General features: G+C 33.7%; 1 protein-coding gene across 6 annotated transcripts in view; it reads left to right on the top strand.

Annotated features, from left to right (window-relative positions):
• Nucleotides 1–16,229, top strand: part of Cep44 (centrosomal protein 44) — a 36,385-nt gene extending 20,156 nt beyond the window's left edge. For 5 of the 6 annotated variants that reach the window (XM_027927084.2, XM_027927086.2, XM_071610520.1 and 2 more), the window contains 6 exons: nucleotides 574–744; nucleotides 1,943–2,149; nucleotides 2,837–2,909; nucleotides 14,888–15,009; nucleotides 15,262–15,299; nucleotides 16,015–16,229. In XM_027927084.2, the coding sequence (XP_027782885.1) occupies nucleotides 574–744; nucleotides 1,943–2,149; nucleotides 2,837–2,909; nucleotides 14,888–15,009; nucleotides 15,262–15,299; nucleotides 16,015–16,057 (654 nt within the window). In that variant the 3' untranslated portion in view covers nucleotides 16,058–16,229. The remainder of the gene's footprint in view (nucleotides 1–573; nucleotides 745–1,942; nucleotides 2,150–2,836; nucleotides 2,910–14,887; nucleotides 15,010–15,261; nucleotides 15,300–16,014) is intronic. The other variant, XM_071610521.1, reaches the window with a different exon arrangement.
• The last annotated feature ends 897 nt before the right edge of the window (nucleotides 16,230–17,126 follow it).

Genomic DNA, 17,126 nt, shown 5'->3' with positions numbered 1-17,126 from the left:
TAACATGTGATCAATGTTTTAAAATTGAGCGATTTTTTTTTCTTTTCTTGTGATAAGTCTGAAATACCCTGTGTTCTGTGTTCTTCTAGCACATGTTGATTTAGACTAGCCATATTAGACTGTGGTTACTATGTTGAACATCACAGCTCTTTTAAAATAACATTTTATATTATGTAATACTTTAAACATTTATAAAAGTACCCATTACCTCATTTCAAAAATTTACCAATTCTTTGCTAATCTAGTTTCACTTTTATTGCAGTAACTCTTCCTGACATTTTCAAACAAATCTAAAGATCGTTAAATAAATATTTCAATTTTTTTCTAAAATAGAAATGTTTTAAAATAGAATGCTTTTAAAAATATGAACCACAGTTTCATGATCACACATAAAATATTGTAACAATAATATTTTATAGTATTTTGATACATTATATTATATATGGCGATTTAAGATTTTTTAAATCTTGAAAGGAAGATCAGGTATTCTTTTTGCAAAATGACCATGTGTTGTTTGAAATAACTATGGGAGTACAACCATTAAAGTATTTCTTACATATTTTTCTTATGCAGAAGAAAGCTGTGGTGATTCGCCACCTGTATAATGAAGATAATGTTGACATTCCTGAAGCTACAACAAGTTCAGTAGCAGATACTGATGAAGCATTTGATATGTTGGGCTTAAAGCCTTCTGAAATAAACATTCCTGAAGAAAACGTGCCTGAAATCAAGGATGAGCAAAAAGTAAGAATGTTAGACTTCTTTATCAAATGCCAGTATTTCTTTTGATAACCTTGACTGTTTCAGTATTTAAACTTTGCCATATTTCTAGCCTTTTGAATTCTTAATGATGGCATGTTACTCATGTTATCATTATGTAGTAATCAGTCATACTAAATATAATTAAACTGATATTATTTGTTGTTGTGTTTAGGACTTTGGACATATGTTCTGAGTAATGCAAAAAATAAGAAGACATGGTGTCAGGGGTGGAAGGGGAGAATGAAGTTCATTGGATTGGACAAAGGGGAATAAAGGGAATGGAGTGGGGATGGGACTAGGAAAGACAGTAGAATAAATGAGACATAAGTTTCCTATGTTCATATATGAATACATGACTAGTGTAATTCCATATCTGGTGTAGCCATAAGAATGGGAATTTATACTCCGTGTATGTATAGTATGTCAAATTATACTCTACTGTCATGTATATCTAAAAAGAACAAATAAAAAAAATTTAAAAATTTATAATCTAGTGAGATAAAATATAACACTTTGTGCAGTGGAGTTTGCCTACTACTTGTTTTCCTATATTGGTGATTGGAAAAGCTTGGCACTTCATTGTCTTTTCATTTTCCTCTCTGGATCCATGCTATTTTTTTTTTTTTTTTAGATTACCATTTCTGTTAGCCTTTATTGCCATGGACCCTGTTATGTATATGATCTCCACTGCTTTTGCTAAAATATCTGTTTCTATCCTTCATCTATGTCATACGATTTCTGTACATCTTAATATATAATTGGCATTTATAAAAAATACCAGATAGCCCTTTGACTTATTTCCTGTTATATGGCACAGTGAATAATCTCAATGCACTTAATGTCATTTTTGGTCATTTCCTCTTAGTTTTGTTTGTTAAAAGAAATTGTTAGTGGAAATTTTATAGTACCATCTGTATTATTTAAGGGCATTATGTAGATTCACTCACAGGAACCATGTTAATAGTTACTGTTGCTCTATTTTTTTAGGTGGGAATGGAGACGTCAGATCTCATATTTGAGATGAACTAACTTAAATGTTCAAGTAGTCTCCTTCCAGTGATAGTTCTTTTGACTCTTGCTGTACTGCCTCTCCTAACTATTGGAATAACATGGTGAAAATGGGAATACATTGACTTTAAAGGAATTTCAACTTATAAATTAATCTTTTTAATCATTTTAGGATGTAAAAGTTAACCTCGAGATTACTGCACTACAGACCATGCTTGCTGAATGCCAAGAAAAGCTTAATAAGTTGCCTTCCATAGAGAAAAGGTTAGACTGTTTGGAAGAAGCAATGAAAGGAAAAGTGATGGTAGATGAAACGACCTGGACTAATCTTCTGAGTCGTGTCACTCTTCTTGAAACAGAATTGCTTTTGTCCAAAAAGGTATTTTTCCTTAGCATGTCTAGAATATCTCAGATATAATAAAGCATTTTTTTATTGTTAGGTGTGTTTTCTATTGGAAATTTAAATATGAGAGTATTTAGGTAATGAGAAAATGTTTACTTAGAATGAAGTCCTGTCTAAATATAGCCTGTTTTATCTGTGGCTATTATTTTTCTCTTTATCAAGTAGGATAATCTGGAAAACCTGTAAATTGAGCTCTAAGTTGTTAAAAATACTTAAATTACTTAAAATGAGGTAAGAATATGTTTGATTTTGTTTATAAAAAATTTGAAATTAATCTCTTAATAGTACAATATTTGAAGAAGATGAAAAATCAACTCTTTTTTTACTTAATAACTTCTATTGTGAATTTCATAGAAATAACAACTGAACTTAACATTGTTGTATTGGAACTGAGAAATTTGTTTCTATTATTTAGAATTCAATTCTGTTTTGTTTTTTTCTTCATAGAAAATAAAGTTGGTAGATTCAAGAAGCTTAAATTTGCTTCTACATTTAAAAGATACTTCTAATGCCTACAAATACTTACATATTGCTTTGAAAATAAAATAATTTAAATTATTTAACATTGTTCTCTTTTAATATTTTATACATGGCAGTAAGAATATAAAATGAAAACATTTTTCTTTTCATTTTATTCTAAATGTTTATAACTATACTTTGCAGAATGAATATATAGACTTAAATGTAGTGAGTGAAGAATGTGCTTCTGGTAGTGATGTAGATCTTCAGACTCTTGGTAAGTCCCTAAATAGTATTATTATTGGTGGTATAACAAGGGATTTTCAGAAAAATAATTTTTATCGGTACTTGGTAATTTTAGTGTTCTCAAGCCTTGTTTTTTAAAGAAAACACAAAGCTTCCAGAAGAAAATAATGAACCTAAAAACTACTGAAACTAAGGATTGCTTGAGAAGCCAGTTTACATATCTCATGTAACATAGTTGGGTGAATAAATTCCAGTGTACATAGTTGCAAACCTTAGAGACATCTTGCTCTTTTTGTCACTCTAGATTAACAAAATAGACCTTTAGCGTTTTTAATTTTTAAACTTTTGTAGCATTCTTGAATGCAAATAATATATGTAAAAGAAGAAAACATTTGTCAATAATCTGTGAAGTATTGAAAACTTTTTGCATTTGAATAGTTCACTGATAGCAGTAAAAGAAGAAAGATCTAAAATTAGTGACAGCAGTGACAGATCTTTCCCATGTCTCTTGCCTTCACAAAGATATTATCAGGGTGACTGAGCTGCATGGAGCAGCTTGGATAAAGATTTCTGTTTTTCAGCAACAGCTTTTTTTTTTTTTTTGCTCTTTTTAAAATGTTTAAAAATGTGTTTTAATTAGTTTTACATTGCATCAACAGCAGTTTTGTTCTTTTGATTCTTCCATTGATCTTGAAAGACATGTTTTTATTTTGTGTCTATGATTAAATTGTATTTGTAGGAGAAATACTTTGTACAATTGAGAATTCATTGTGCAGTTAAATTTTAGTATATGTAAAGTTTAGTATATAGTATATAGTTTAGTATATAGTATAAAGTTTAGTATATAGTATAATCTTCAGCTATTATATATATATAATAATAACAACAGTACATTACAGTGGTAACTGTGTGCCTGGCACAATTCTACCTATTATATTAACTGATTTAATTCTCAAAATAACAACCCAAGATAAATACTATTATTACCGATATTTTATAGATTAAGAAACTGAGGTACAGTGAGATTGAGTAACCAAGGGTCACACAGTTATCGAATGATAGACAAATTTGAATGCATGCAATCATTTCTTTTCTCTTAACCACTACTTAATTAGTATACGTGCCAATTTCTTTTTCTTTCTTTAATTGCTTTTATTTTTTAAATACATGACAGTGGAATGCATCACACTTCTTATTACACATACAGAACACAATTTTTCATATCTCTGTTTGTATATAAAGTATGTTCACACCAATTCATGTCTTCATACATGTACTTTGGATAATTATGTCCATTACATTCCACCATCATTGCTAACCCCCTGCCCCCTGCCTTCCCCTCCCACCCCTCTGCCCTATCTAGAGTTCGTCTATTCCTCCCATGCTCTCTCTCCCTACCCCATTATGAGTCAGTCACCTTGTATCAGAGAAGACATTCACCATTTGTTTTTTTGGGATTGGCTAACTTCACTTAGCATTATCTTCTCCAACACTATCCATTTACCTGCAAATGCTATGATTTTATTCTCTTTTTTTTGCTGAGTAATATTTCATTGTGTATATATGCCACATTTTTTAATCCATTCATCTACTGAAGGGCATTTAAGTTGGTTGTACAGTTCAGTTATTGTGAATTGTGCTGCTATAAACATTGATGTGGCTGTATCCCTGTAGAATACTGTTTTTAAGTCCTTTGGGTATAGACCCAGGAGAGGGATAGCTGGGTCAAATGGTGGTTCTATTTCAAGTTTTCCAAGGAATCTCCATACTGCTTTCCATATTGGCTGCACTAATTTGCAGTCCCACCAGCAATGTATGAGTGTGCCTTTTTCCCCACATCCTCGCCAACACTTATTTATTTTTTTTTAAAGAGGGAGAAGGAGAGACAGAGAGAGAGAGAGAGAGAGAGAGAATTTTAATATTTATTTTTTAGTTTTTGGCGGACACAACATCTTTGTTTGTATGTGGTGCTGAGGATTGAACCCGGGCCGCATGCATGCCAGGCGAGCGCGCTACCGCTTGAGCATATCCCCAGCCCTCGCCAACACTTATTGTTGTTTGTCTTGATAATAGCTACCATTCTGACTGGAGTGAGATGATTTCTTAAAGTAGTTTTGATTTGCATTTCTCTAATTGCTAGCGATGATGAACATTTTTTTTATATATTTATTGATTGATTGGATATCCTCTTCAGAGAAATATCTGTTCATGTCATTAGCCCATTTATTGATTGGGTTATTTGTTTTTATGGTGTTTAGCTTTTTGAGTTCTTTATATACCCTAGAGGTTAGTGCTCTGTCTGATGTGTGAGGGGTAAAAATTTGCTCCCAGGATGTAGGCTCTCTATTTACCTCACAGATTGTTTCTTTTGCTGAGAAGAAACATTTTAGTTTGAGTCCATCCCATTTATTGATTCTTGCTTTTAATTCTTGCACTATAGCAGTCTTAGTAAGGAAGTTGGGGCCTACTCCCACATGATGAAGATTAGGGCCTACTTTTTCTTCTTTAGACGGAGAGTCTCTGGTATAATCCCTATGTCCTTGATCCACTTTGAGTTGAGTTTTGTGCATGGTGAGAGATAGGGGTTTAATTTCATTTTGTTGCATATGGAGTTCCAATTTTCCCAGCACCATTTGTTGAAGAGGCTATCTTTTCTCCAATGCATGTTTTTGGCGCCTTTGTCCAATATAAGATAATTGTAATTTTGTGGGTTAGTCTCTGTCCTCTATTCTGTACCATTGGTCTACCAGTCTGTTTTGGTGCCAATACCATGTTGTTTTTGTTACTATTGCTTTGTAGTATAGTTTAAGGTCTGGTATAGTGATGCCACCTGCTTCACTCTTCCTGCTTAGGATTCCTTTAGCTATTCTGGGTCTCTTTATTTTTCCAGATGAATTTTTCCAGATGCTTTTTCTATTTCTCTGAGGAATGCCATTGGGATTTTGATCGGAATCGCATTAAATCTGTATAGTACTTTTGGTAGTATGGTCATTTTGATAATATTAATTCTGCCTATCTAAGAGCAAGGTAGATCTTTCCATCTTCTAAGGTTTTCTTTGATTTCTCTCCTTAGGGTTCTGTAGTTTTCATTGTATAGATCTTTCACCTCTTTCATTAAGTTGATTCTCAAGTTTTGTTTTGTTTTGTTTTTGAGGCTATTGTAAAAGGGTAGTTTTCCTCATTTCCCTCTCAGAGGATTTGTCACTGATATACAGAAATGCCTTTCATTTATGGATGTTGATTTTATAACCTTCTACTTTGCTGAATTCACTTACTAGTTCTAGAAGTTTTCTGGTGGAGCTTTTTGGGTCTTCTAGGTATAGAATCATATTGTCAGCAAATAGTACTAGTTTAAGTTTTTCTTTTCCTATACATATCCTTTTAATTTCTTTCGTCTGTCTAATTGCTCTGGCCAGTGTTTCAAGGACTATGTTAAATAGGAGTGGTGAAAGAGGGCATCCTTGTCTTGTTCCAGTTTTTAGAGGGAATGCTTTCAATTTTTCTCCATTTAGAATGAAGTTGGCCAGGGGCTTAGTTGAGACAGCCTTTACGATGTTGAGATATGTTCCTGTTATTCCTAGTTTTTCTAGTGTTTTGAACATGAAGGGGTGCTATATTTTGTCAAATGCTTTTTCTGCGTCTATTGAGATGATCATATGATTCTTATCTTTGAGTCTGTTGATGTGATGAATTACATTTATTGATTTCATTATGTTGAACCAACCTTGCATCCCTGGGATGAATCCCACTTGATCATGGTGCACAATATTTTTGTTATGTTTTGTATTCGATTTGCCAGAATTTTATTGAGAATTTTTGCATCTATGTTCATTAGAGATATTGGTCTAAAGTTTTCTTTCTTTGATGTGTCTTTGCCTGGTTTTGGAATAAGGGTGATATAGGCCTCATAGAATGAGTTTGGAAGTGTTACCTCTTTTTCTATTCCCTGAAATAAATTGAAGAGTATTAGTATTAGTACTTCTTTAAAGGTCTTGTAGAACTCGGCTGTGTATCCATCCACTCTTGGGCTTTTCTTGGTTGGTAGACTTTTGATGGCATCTGCTATTTCATTACTTGATATTGGTCTGTTTAAATTGTGTACATCTTCCTGATTCAATCTAGGCAAATCGTATGACTTAAGAAATTTGTCGATGCCTTCAATATCTTCTGTTTTGTTGGAATATAAGTTTACAAAATAATTTTTAATTACCTTGTGTATTTCTATAGTGTTTGTTGTGATATTACCTTTTTCATCATGTATGCTGGTAATTTGAGTTCTCTCTCTCTCCTTCTCTTTGTTAGCATAGCTAAGGGTCTGTCAATTTTATTTATTTTTTCAAAGAACCAACTTTTTGTTTTGTCAAGTTTTCAGTTGTTTCTTTTGTTTCGATTTCATTGATTTCAGCTCTAATTTTAATTATTTCTTGCCTTCTACTGCTTTTGATCTGTTCTTCTTTTTCTAGGACTTTGAGATGTAAAGTAGGGTCATTTATTTGTTGACTTTTTCTTCTTTTAAGGAATGAACTCCATGCAATGAGCGTTCATCTTAGAACTGCTTTTATGGTGTCCCAGAGATTTCGATATTTTGTGCCTATGTTCTCATTTACCTTTAAGAATTTTTTAATCTCCTCTTTGATGTCTTTTGCAATGCATTGTTCATTCAGTAGCATATTGTTTAGTGTCCAGGTGTTGGAGTGATTTCTATTTTTTATTTCATCATTGATTTCTAATTTCATTCCATTATGATCTGATAAAATGCTTGGTAGTATATCTACTTTTTTGTATTTGCTAAGAGTTTCTTTGTGGCATAATATATTGTCTGTTTTAGAGAAGGATCCATGTGCTGCTGAGAAGAAAGTGTATCTGCTTGATGCAGGTTGAAATACTCTGTATATGTCAGTTAAGTCTTAAGTTACTGATTGTATTATTGAGTTCTATAGTTTCTTTATTCAACTTTTGTTTGGAAGATCTATCCAGTGGTGAGAGAGGTGTGTTAAAGATTATTGTGTTGTGATCAATTTGACTCTTGAACTTGAGAAGAATTTGTTTGATGAATATAGCTGCACCATTGTTTGGGGCATATATATTTGTGATTGTTATGTCTTGTTGGTGTATGATTCCCTTGAGCAATATGTAATGTCCATCTTTATCCCTTTTGATTAACTTTGGCTTCAAGTCCACTTTATTTGATATGAGTATGGAAACCCCTGCTTGCTTCCGTAGTCCATGTGAGTGGTGTGATTTTTCCCAACCTTTCACCTTCAGTCTGTGTATGTCTTTTCCTATCAGATGAGTCTCCTGGAGGCAGCATATTGTTGGGTCTTTTTTTTTTTTTAATCCAATCTGCTAGCCTATGTTTTTTGATTGATGAGTTTAAGCATTAACATTCAGTGTTACTATTGAGACATGGTTTGTATTACCAGCCATATTTGTTTATTTTTGTTATTTAACTTGATTTGATTTTCTTCTTTGATTAGTTTTTCCTTTAGGCTACTACCTCCCTCTGCTGATTTTCATTGTTGTTTTTTGTTTCCTCTTCATGGAATATTTTTCCAAGGATGTTTTGTAGTGTTGGTTTTCTAGCTATAAATTCTTTTAACTTTTGTTTAACATGGAAGGTTTTTTCATCTTCAAATCTAAAGCTTAATTTTGCTGGATCAAGATTCTTGGTTGGCACCCGTTTTCTTTCAGAGCTTGATATATGTTGTTTCAGGGTCTTCTAGATTTCAGGGTCTGTGTTGAAAAATCTGCTGTTACCTTAATTGGTTTTCCCTATATGTAACCTGATTCCTTTCTCTTATGGCTTTTAAAATTCTCTCCTTATTCTATATATTGGGCATTTTCATTATAATGTGCCTCGGTGTGGATCTGTTGTGATTTTGTACTTTTGGCGTCCTGTAGGTTTTTTGAATTTGGATTTCCAATTCATTCTTCATGTTTGGAAAGTTTTCTGATATTATTTCATTGAATATAGATTGTTCATTCCTTTGGTTTGGACCTCTATGCCTTCCTCTATCGCAATAACTCTTAAATTTGGTCTTTTTATGCTATCTCATATTTCTTGAATGTTCTGCTCTTGGTTTCTTACCATTATCACTATGTGGTCTATGCTCTTTTCAAGATTATATATTTGTCTGATTTCCTGTCTTCCAAGTGGTCTGCTCTGTTGGTGATGCTTTCATTTGAGCTTTTAATTTGGTTTATTATTTCTTTCATTTCAAGGATTTCTGTTTGTTTTTTTTTTTTTTAGAACCTCTATCTCCCTGTTGAGGTGATCTTTTGCATCCCGTATTTGTTTATATATCTCCTTGTTGAAGTGATCTTTTACTGCCTATATTAGCTCTCTTATATTTTCCTTGAGTTCACAGAACATTTTAACCATGTACATCCTAAACTCCTTCTATGTCATTTCTTCTGCTGTGACTACCAATGATTCTATTGAAGTGGTGTCTTCATTTGTTTGGGGCACTTTCTTCCCTTGTCTTTTCATGTTTCTCATTTGTTTTCCTTTGCAGCTCTGTGGGTCTAGATTCTTATTGTGTTTATCCTATAGGTTTGTAGTGTTCTTGTAGGGTTCCAAGACCTCTCCTTTGTGGGGAAGGACAATGTTAACAGATCCCAATATCAACAATATACCACCTATGAACAATTTGTTGTTATTAAGACGTTTACAGTTTAGTCTCGCTGTACAGAAATGTTGGATTCAATTATTTTCTAAAATATAACCAGTAGTTTTGTAAAAAGGTTTACAGCTTCTGATGGTGGACAATAAACTGGGGGGTCGGGTGTATGACGATATGCTGAGGAGGTAGGATGTGAGGATATAGAGTTAAAATATCTTAGGAATTGTGAAGGAGAAATCTAGTGAAGAGAGTTAGTAGCAAGAGAAAAGACAGGAAGTAATTTAGGGTAGGCAAATATGTGGGATGACAACAGAGTATATAAAACACACATATGTATTTAGAAAAATACAGATGTTAAAACACTAAAATTTGGAGGGGGAAAGAATAAAAAGGATAAGAAAAAAAGGGCATATACAATACCTCTATATTATATTATTCAGATGACTCAGTCCTTAAAGTCCTATTTTATGCAAAGTTCTTGGTTTCACATATGTTGGGGATGTGAGGGCCGGAGGATAGAGAGGTAGAAAAGAAAAAACAAACAAACAACTCGAAGGAAGAAACTAGGGTTGTAGCTAGCTTTAGAGATCTGCATCTTTCCTGCTTCTCTTCTCATACTGTAGGTGAGGTAGACTGTTGTAACCTGCTGTCTCTGCCCTCTGGATGGTGGAGGTAACCAGGGTGGGAAGACTGGTCCTGGCACAGGGCAACTGGATGTGGGGAGTGGCACCCTCTAGTCCCTGCAGAAAGACTGCACCTCACGGGTCTCTTTCTGGGACTGCTTGTATGACTTGAGTGCCTGGTACTATCTCCCTCTCTTGCCTGGAGATTTCCCAGTTCCTGGTCTCTTGTTAGGCTCCAGACTTTAGCCCTGTCTCCCTCTCCCCTAGCAGTTCTCAACTGAGGAAACTCTGACCCTGGGGACTCCTGTGGGCGGCTCCCTGATCGCACTGCACACCTGTGTTAGGCAGCTACTGTGTTGGGTTACTGCCGCTGGAGAAGGGGGAAGGTTGGAAACCTGGTACCTGGCCATTTGATATCTGATCTGGGAACTGCTCCCAGCTAATTTGGCGAGAATGTTGAGTCAAGATGGCAGTGGTGTGCTTTCAGTGACGGGATGTCTGGTGACGTGGGGGGAGCCTAGGGAGCCGGGCGATGGTGTTGAGCTGAGGGTAGGTAGCAGCTGAGTGACTTGTGTGGGAGCTGTGTGAAGTCTTGGCCATCTGCAGATGTGTTGATAGATGATTCTGCTAAGGCTCTCGTCAAGTCTTGAGTGGGCTGGAACTTCAGGCTTTGGGTCCTGCTCCAAGACCAGGTGTCCTATTCCAACGCTGAGACCTGGAGACCCTTGTGGGGTCACAATGCTGGGGATTTCTGTTGAGAGCAGCTGAATAGGGGTCCTCTAACACTCTCAGAGATGGAGTATTCCAACTAGGTGAGATCTGCCTGCACGTCAGTGCAGGGCACAGGGCGGCTCACTCCCTTCCCGCCACCATGTTTTTCTGGAGAAAAAACATGCCAATTTCATCATCACACAGAGAACTATTTTAGTGATTAAGTTATTAAATATAATTATTTGACATATTATTTTAGGTGGTAAATTTATTATAGACTGCAATTTTCAGATTTGGTAAAAATATTGATTTTTTTCGTTTATTCATGCATTTATTCATCAAATATCATAGCACTACTCTAAGAGTAGTGAAAACAAAAATTATCTTCTGATATGTCTTTCTAGCAAACAGAAAGTATATCTATAACATCTCGTGAAGCTCAAGTATTTCTGCATCGAAAGAATATTGAATGTACTCTTTGCAAAATATTACTTTTTAAAGTTTGATTTGCATATTGAGCCTTACTGTTTTTTTTTTTTTTAAATATATTGTTTTAGTTGAAGATGGACACAATACCTTTATTTTATTAATTTATGTGCTGAGGATTGAACCCAATACCTCACACGTGCTAGGCAAGTGCTTAACCACTCAGCCCCAGCCCCGGCTTACTGTTTTTTAATAACATTATTATTACAGAATATACTCTAAGCCTATATCAGAACACTGTCTGAAATGAATGTTAGGTTATGAATGAGGCAAATACGTGTTTAATAGTTTATAATCTAGATAAATTAAAGAGTCCAGTTTATAAAGCCTTAACACCTTTTTCCTTACATGATGCTTGAAAACATAAGGTTTGATTTCATTTGCATGCAGAAAGCAGTAATTTACCAGTCTAGTCATAGAATCATTATTCCATCAGGAAGGATTTCCACGAGGTTCCAGATTTGTTTCCCTTTATCAAAAGTGTAGTATTCGTGGAAAACTGTAAGGCAGCTCAGTAAAAATAAAGTAGTAGAACTTTTTAAGGATTGAGTTTTGCTTGGGTCATTTAATTAATTTGTTTATTTAGAGGATTTAAGAAAGTGAGGGCTCTTCTGATTTGAATGTTGTCAGGAAGCAGGGGCAATTTGATGATAAGAATGAAATTGAGCTGAAATTTTCAATGGAAAAGAAGTACTCATGTTAGTGGAGAAAGGGCTATATCTAGTCATTTTTGTGGTTACATAATGCTTTTGTCTCCTCAGAAATGACAGTGGTTTTATGTTGATTTGGGTTTTTCTATTTCATGACTTTATGTGATATTGCTTTTAAAGAAATTGTAATGTGTTCATATTATTTATGGGGACTACAATAATTTAGGTGTTAATTGCCATTTAGGCTACCCCAGTGTCAGGGCTGATTGTCTTGTTTTTGTCTTGTTTGCTTTGTTTGGGCCTTTCCCCCATAGAAGTAAAACATATTATTAAAGTATGACACCACAAAAGGGTATGGTTTGTTCTGGTATGACTAGAAGGAGGGGTACATGTGGGCAAGGTTAATATCCTCAATTTGTATCATAACAGTAGTTTAATGATTGATTAGTAGAATATAAGACGGACAAGGACAGTAGTTTAAGAATAGTTCATTGGTCATTGTTTTAGAAGAATAACAGATGTCTGAACTAAGGCAACAATCATGAAGATAAAGATCAGGGAATATGTTTTGGAAATAATTTGATGTTCAAATCAGAAAGACTATTTATCAGTAAGATATTACTTCATTCACTGATTGAAGAAGGAGTGAAGGAGAGAGGAAAAGTTAAGACTGACTGCTTACTCATATTTGACTCATGTGATTGAGCAGATAGTTGGTACTCTTTAGTAAAATAGGGAATTCAGGAAGAAGAGAAGATTTGGGAAAAATAATGAGTTCACTTTTGAATATAATATGTATAGAATACTTAAGATTCAGAAACTGGTTGAATTTGCACATAGGTCCTTGATTTGGAAGTATTTGCTGACAAATTATTAAATAGTAAAGGATGCAGCTAATTCCCTTACTGGTAAAAGGTAATAATACTCCAAATTTGACAGTCAAAGATTAGTGGTCATGTAAGAGGAACTGTCTAGAAGATCTAGTGTCCGTATGTACCTTAGATTTCCTTTTCTTCAGAGGGATCTCTTAGCAATCACTACTGAAATGCTCTTAATGACTGACTTCTGGGACCTGGTGTCATGGGTCACTGCTCTCCATTTTCTTTTGCAATCTGAACTGAATTCTTTTCTCAATTTCCTACAACATGGCTAAGAAACAATTATGTTTAAACAAGACTTTACTAACGGTTCAAGAAAGCAATAAGAAAAATTGTTACTGAAAGTAATATGCACTTAACTCATCTGGCTATGAAATGTGCCTGGTGTTTGTATGCTGTACTGTATACCCTTTGTAATCCCCATGGGGAGATCTGTCTGAATAGCCTCCCAGCCTGCATAATACCAATTTCCTTCCATCACAAAACACACCCTTGAACAAGGCTAGATACCTTAAAGTTTAGGCCCCAAAATGCAGGGGCAGAAAAGCCATTCCTTTACTCCCTGATATCTCCATCTTCCCAGTCCTGTATCCTCTTCCTAGGAATCCTTCCTCTTTGGGGAATAACATCAGTACTTTCAGAGTATACTTAACTCTACCCATAGAAAATAATAGAAGATTTAGGGTATAGTAGATACAATGCCTGCTTAGTTTTAGATTATTCCTTAAAATTACTTATTGCTCAAAGTCCCTGGTAAAAAATATGGATCTCTCTAGTCTTCAAAGTTGTACCATATGCTCTGGACCTTCAGGCTCAGCTAATTGGATCAATAGTAGACACATAACCCAGCGAATACCAATCCAAAGGGTGTTGAGCCAAATTCTATTCTCTCTCTTAGAATTTGGAATTAAGACCTCAAGAATAACTTCATGTTACTCATTACCAAATAATGTTGGGCCTGGGCTAGGATGGCCATTTTATTCAAATTCATGCTGATGATTGAACAGTGAAAGCCACTCTATAGACAAAAGCAGAGAAAGGGAGCAAGTGACAAAAGAAGTAGGCAAAAGAGACGGTGATTCCATTTGAGATAAAAATTGAAGTCTTATAGTTGTTTCAGTCCTCCTCTATTAACATTTTGTTCCCAAACTGAGGTTGTCAATAAAGGCTTACGATAAAACTATCTTATTTAGATCAGTTCAAATGGACGACTGTTTTGTTGTTGTTTCCCTTATCTTTACAATCAGAATTACTCTGACATAATGGGGTATGATTATAGGATTGACTTGGTGGGGCATGTACTATCTCTAATGGTCCGTAATTGATTGAATTGTAGGAAAAATTTACCATCATTTTGTCAAATTAATAATATCAGGATATCCGAAATGTTAAAATTTTTTATTTAGAAAAAAACTGGATCATGAATTTTGCACATTGTTTTTTTCATGTGTATAAACTTGGAATAAGGATGTTTCTTGATTCTTTAAAGGTATATATTGTCAAGTTTTAGTAGTAGTAGAAGTTTTTGTTTGCCACAGAATAATATTGTAAAATATCTATTAAACAAATTCATGATAAAAGCATCATGACAAATTCCTGAGCATTTGTTATTTACTATAAATACTACCATTTTAAGAAAAGAATATGTATGCGTCAGTGGCTTAAAAATAAATTATGAACTTACCTATTTATTCACACTGATTGTGTCATGATAAAGATAATATTATCTGTTGCAATTTCTTTTTAGACAGTCTTGCTGTATTGCCTATGCTGGCCTCACACTGGAAATTCTCCTGCATAGTCTTCCTGAATAACTGGGATTATAGGCATGTGCCACTATGCCCAGCTGCCTTTTGCCATTTTTAGTAGCCATTTTATACCATTTAGATTCTTCACATGTAGGCAGTTCTCTTGAAAGAATACTATACCAGTAGCCATTTTATGATAATGTTTATTTTTCTTCCATCTGTAATTAAAGTTTATGGACATGGATGCTATTGTGAAAGGAAAAGGTGACATAAAACTTATTTCTTCTCAGATAGAAAAAACGAAGTGGAAGCATCAGCAAATATTCCTCTGTCCTCTGGTTATAGTACAGAAACAGATTCAACGCCCAGAGCTTCAACTGTTATTTACAGTGGTTTGAAAGAGACTTCAGAGGTAAGAAAAACTGACAGCTGTACAGATGATCTCCTTTCTAAGGTCAAGAAGATAAGCAAGCATTCACTTCAGTTGTATATGCTATTATCAGGAAAAAGCAAAACTATGTAAATCTTAATCTATCAAAATTCTTTGTGATAAGTAACAATAATCGATGCAATATTTCAGACTGTGTTTTATATATTCATGGTCCGTCTTTGAGGATGATTTACTTTGAGAAATCGCCTAAATTTGTTGCTTTTTAAATTAAAGGAAACAACAATCCAGAAATTGGAAAGGATGAAAAAAATGTAAGTAACAGAAAGGGGCAACAGAAATTAATTTCTCTGTAGGGAATTGTATTGGATTACAATATATATAGAATGTGCATGTGTTTCAAACCTTAAAGGTCTCAATCAGGTGTGGAATTTCCTTCAAGACTCCAGTGGATAATAAATCCACCTACAATTATGTGTTTGTGAGATGAGTCACTGTTTTGGTTTCCAAGAAGTGGTATAAAACATTGTTAATGGAATTAACTGTGGATTAAAGAGTGCAAAGATATTTTGGGTTGATAGTTAATCGAGTTATCTTTTTTTGATAACTGACTTATCAAAATATTAAAAATATATAAATAAATGGTTTAAAGCATCTTTTTCAGTAAGTTATTGATAAAGTAATACTATTGACAGTACTTTAGCTCAAATGACATTACACCTGGTATTTTTTAAAGACCAGTTCAAAGGAAATACAAAATGAAATTTTATAACAATATTATACAACCTGCTACATTAAAAACTTAATATTTTGAAATGTGAGAAGTGTTAAAATAACTCATGCTTCAAGAATTGACTATATTTTGTCTCCTATGGTATACTTAAGTTTATTAATAGCAACTGTGCCTAAAAGTAGGGAAAATATTAAAATTTATTTTAGACTCAAAAGCATACTCTTAACAATTTAAATCCTGTTCTTCATTATGAATCATTTATTTACATAACATATCATTTGTTTATTCTATTTCAGGTTTGAAGAAACAGCAGAGTTACTGAAATGCTCAAGTCACTAATTGTAGAATTTCCTGCATGAACCTCTCTAGAACTTTGACTACTTACTGTACATGTTGTATATTTTAAGAATCTATATAATTTTAATATACTGCAATTTTTATTAAGAATTTGAATTCCATTTGATATGAGTTTTTCATTAATTATTGAATAAATATTATTTTTGAGCTTTGATTATACTGCTTTACTCTCCTTCACTTTTCTTAGGAAAAACTTATGTTTCAGTACATTACCTTTACAGAGTGAAGTCATTACAGCAAGCACTGTATTTTTGTGTTGACATTTGTTGGCAATGTGCTAAGTAATATGTTTTTTAAAGTACAGACTTGAGGACCATAGTTTACATCCTGTTGGAAACATTCCAGCTAGGACTTGCATATTGTACCCAAGAGGCTCTCGTACATACCATCTTGCCATCTGTGCTAACGAATAAGCGGTAGTGAAAAGTTAAAAATGCTCATTGAAAATTAAAGCTAAAAAATACATCTATTTTATGCTTAGTCAAAAAGCAGCAATACCTTTCCAATTAACACTGAGAATCAGGGTATGATTCTCTTTTTGTATTGAAAAGGTTCTGAAAGATCACTTTGAGAGATGTGTTGAGTATTTAAGTTCCCCGGTGTATAACACATTTTAAGACCAGCAGCACAGATGTAGATGGTGGCTGTCAGAAGATACACAGTGAATTTTTTTTTCTCTTCATGGAAGTTGTAAATATTTTCGAATAGTAAAAGCCTTAGATGAAGTTAAATCAAGAGAAAATGAAATTCATTTTAGAAATTATTACATAGTATACTTCTAAACTTTGTAAATAAAAATATACTAATAATCCTAGGCAATACTCAGGAAACTTGAAGGATAAAAAGTTTTTTTTTTTCTTTTTTATCATATAGAACATCTGATTGCATCCTACTCATCTGTTTTCAATACATATATCTAATTTGATTTTCACTGGTGAACAGATAACTTTTTTGAAAAAGTATTTTTAATATCCCAACAAATGTTGTCACTAGACTTTTAAAACTATTAGCTTTTTATGTTAGCCTATTAAAGAATATAACCTTGAATTTA

The sequence above is a fragment of the Marmota flaviventris genome, chromosome 3 (assembly GCF_047511675.1).
Source record: "Marmota flaviventris isolate mMarFla1 chromosome 3, mMarFla1.hap1, whole genome shotgun sequence".
Classification (NCBI taxonomy): Eukaryota; Metazoa; Chordata; class Mammalia; order Rodentia; family Sciuridae; genus Marmota; species Marmota flaviventris.
This window is presented reverse-complemented; position numbering and strand designations above follow the sequence as displayed.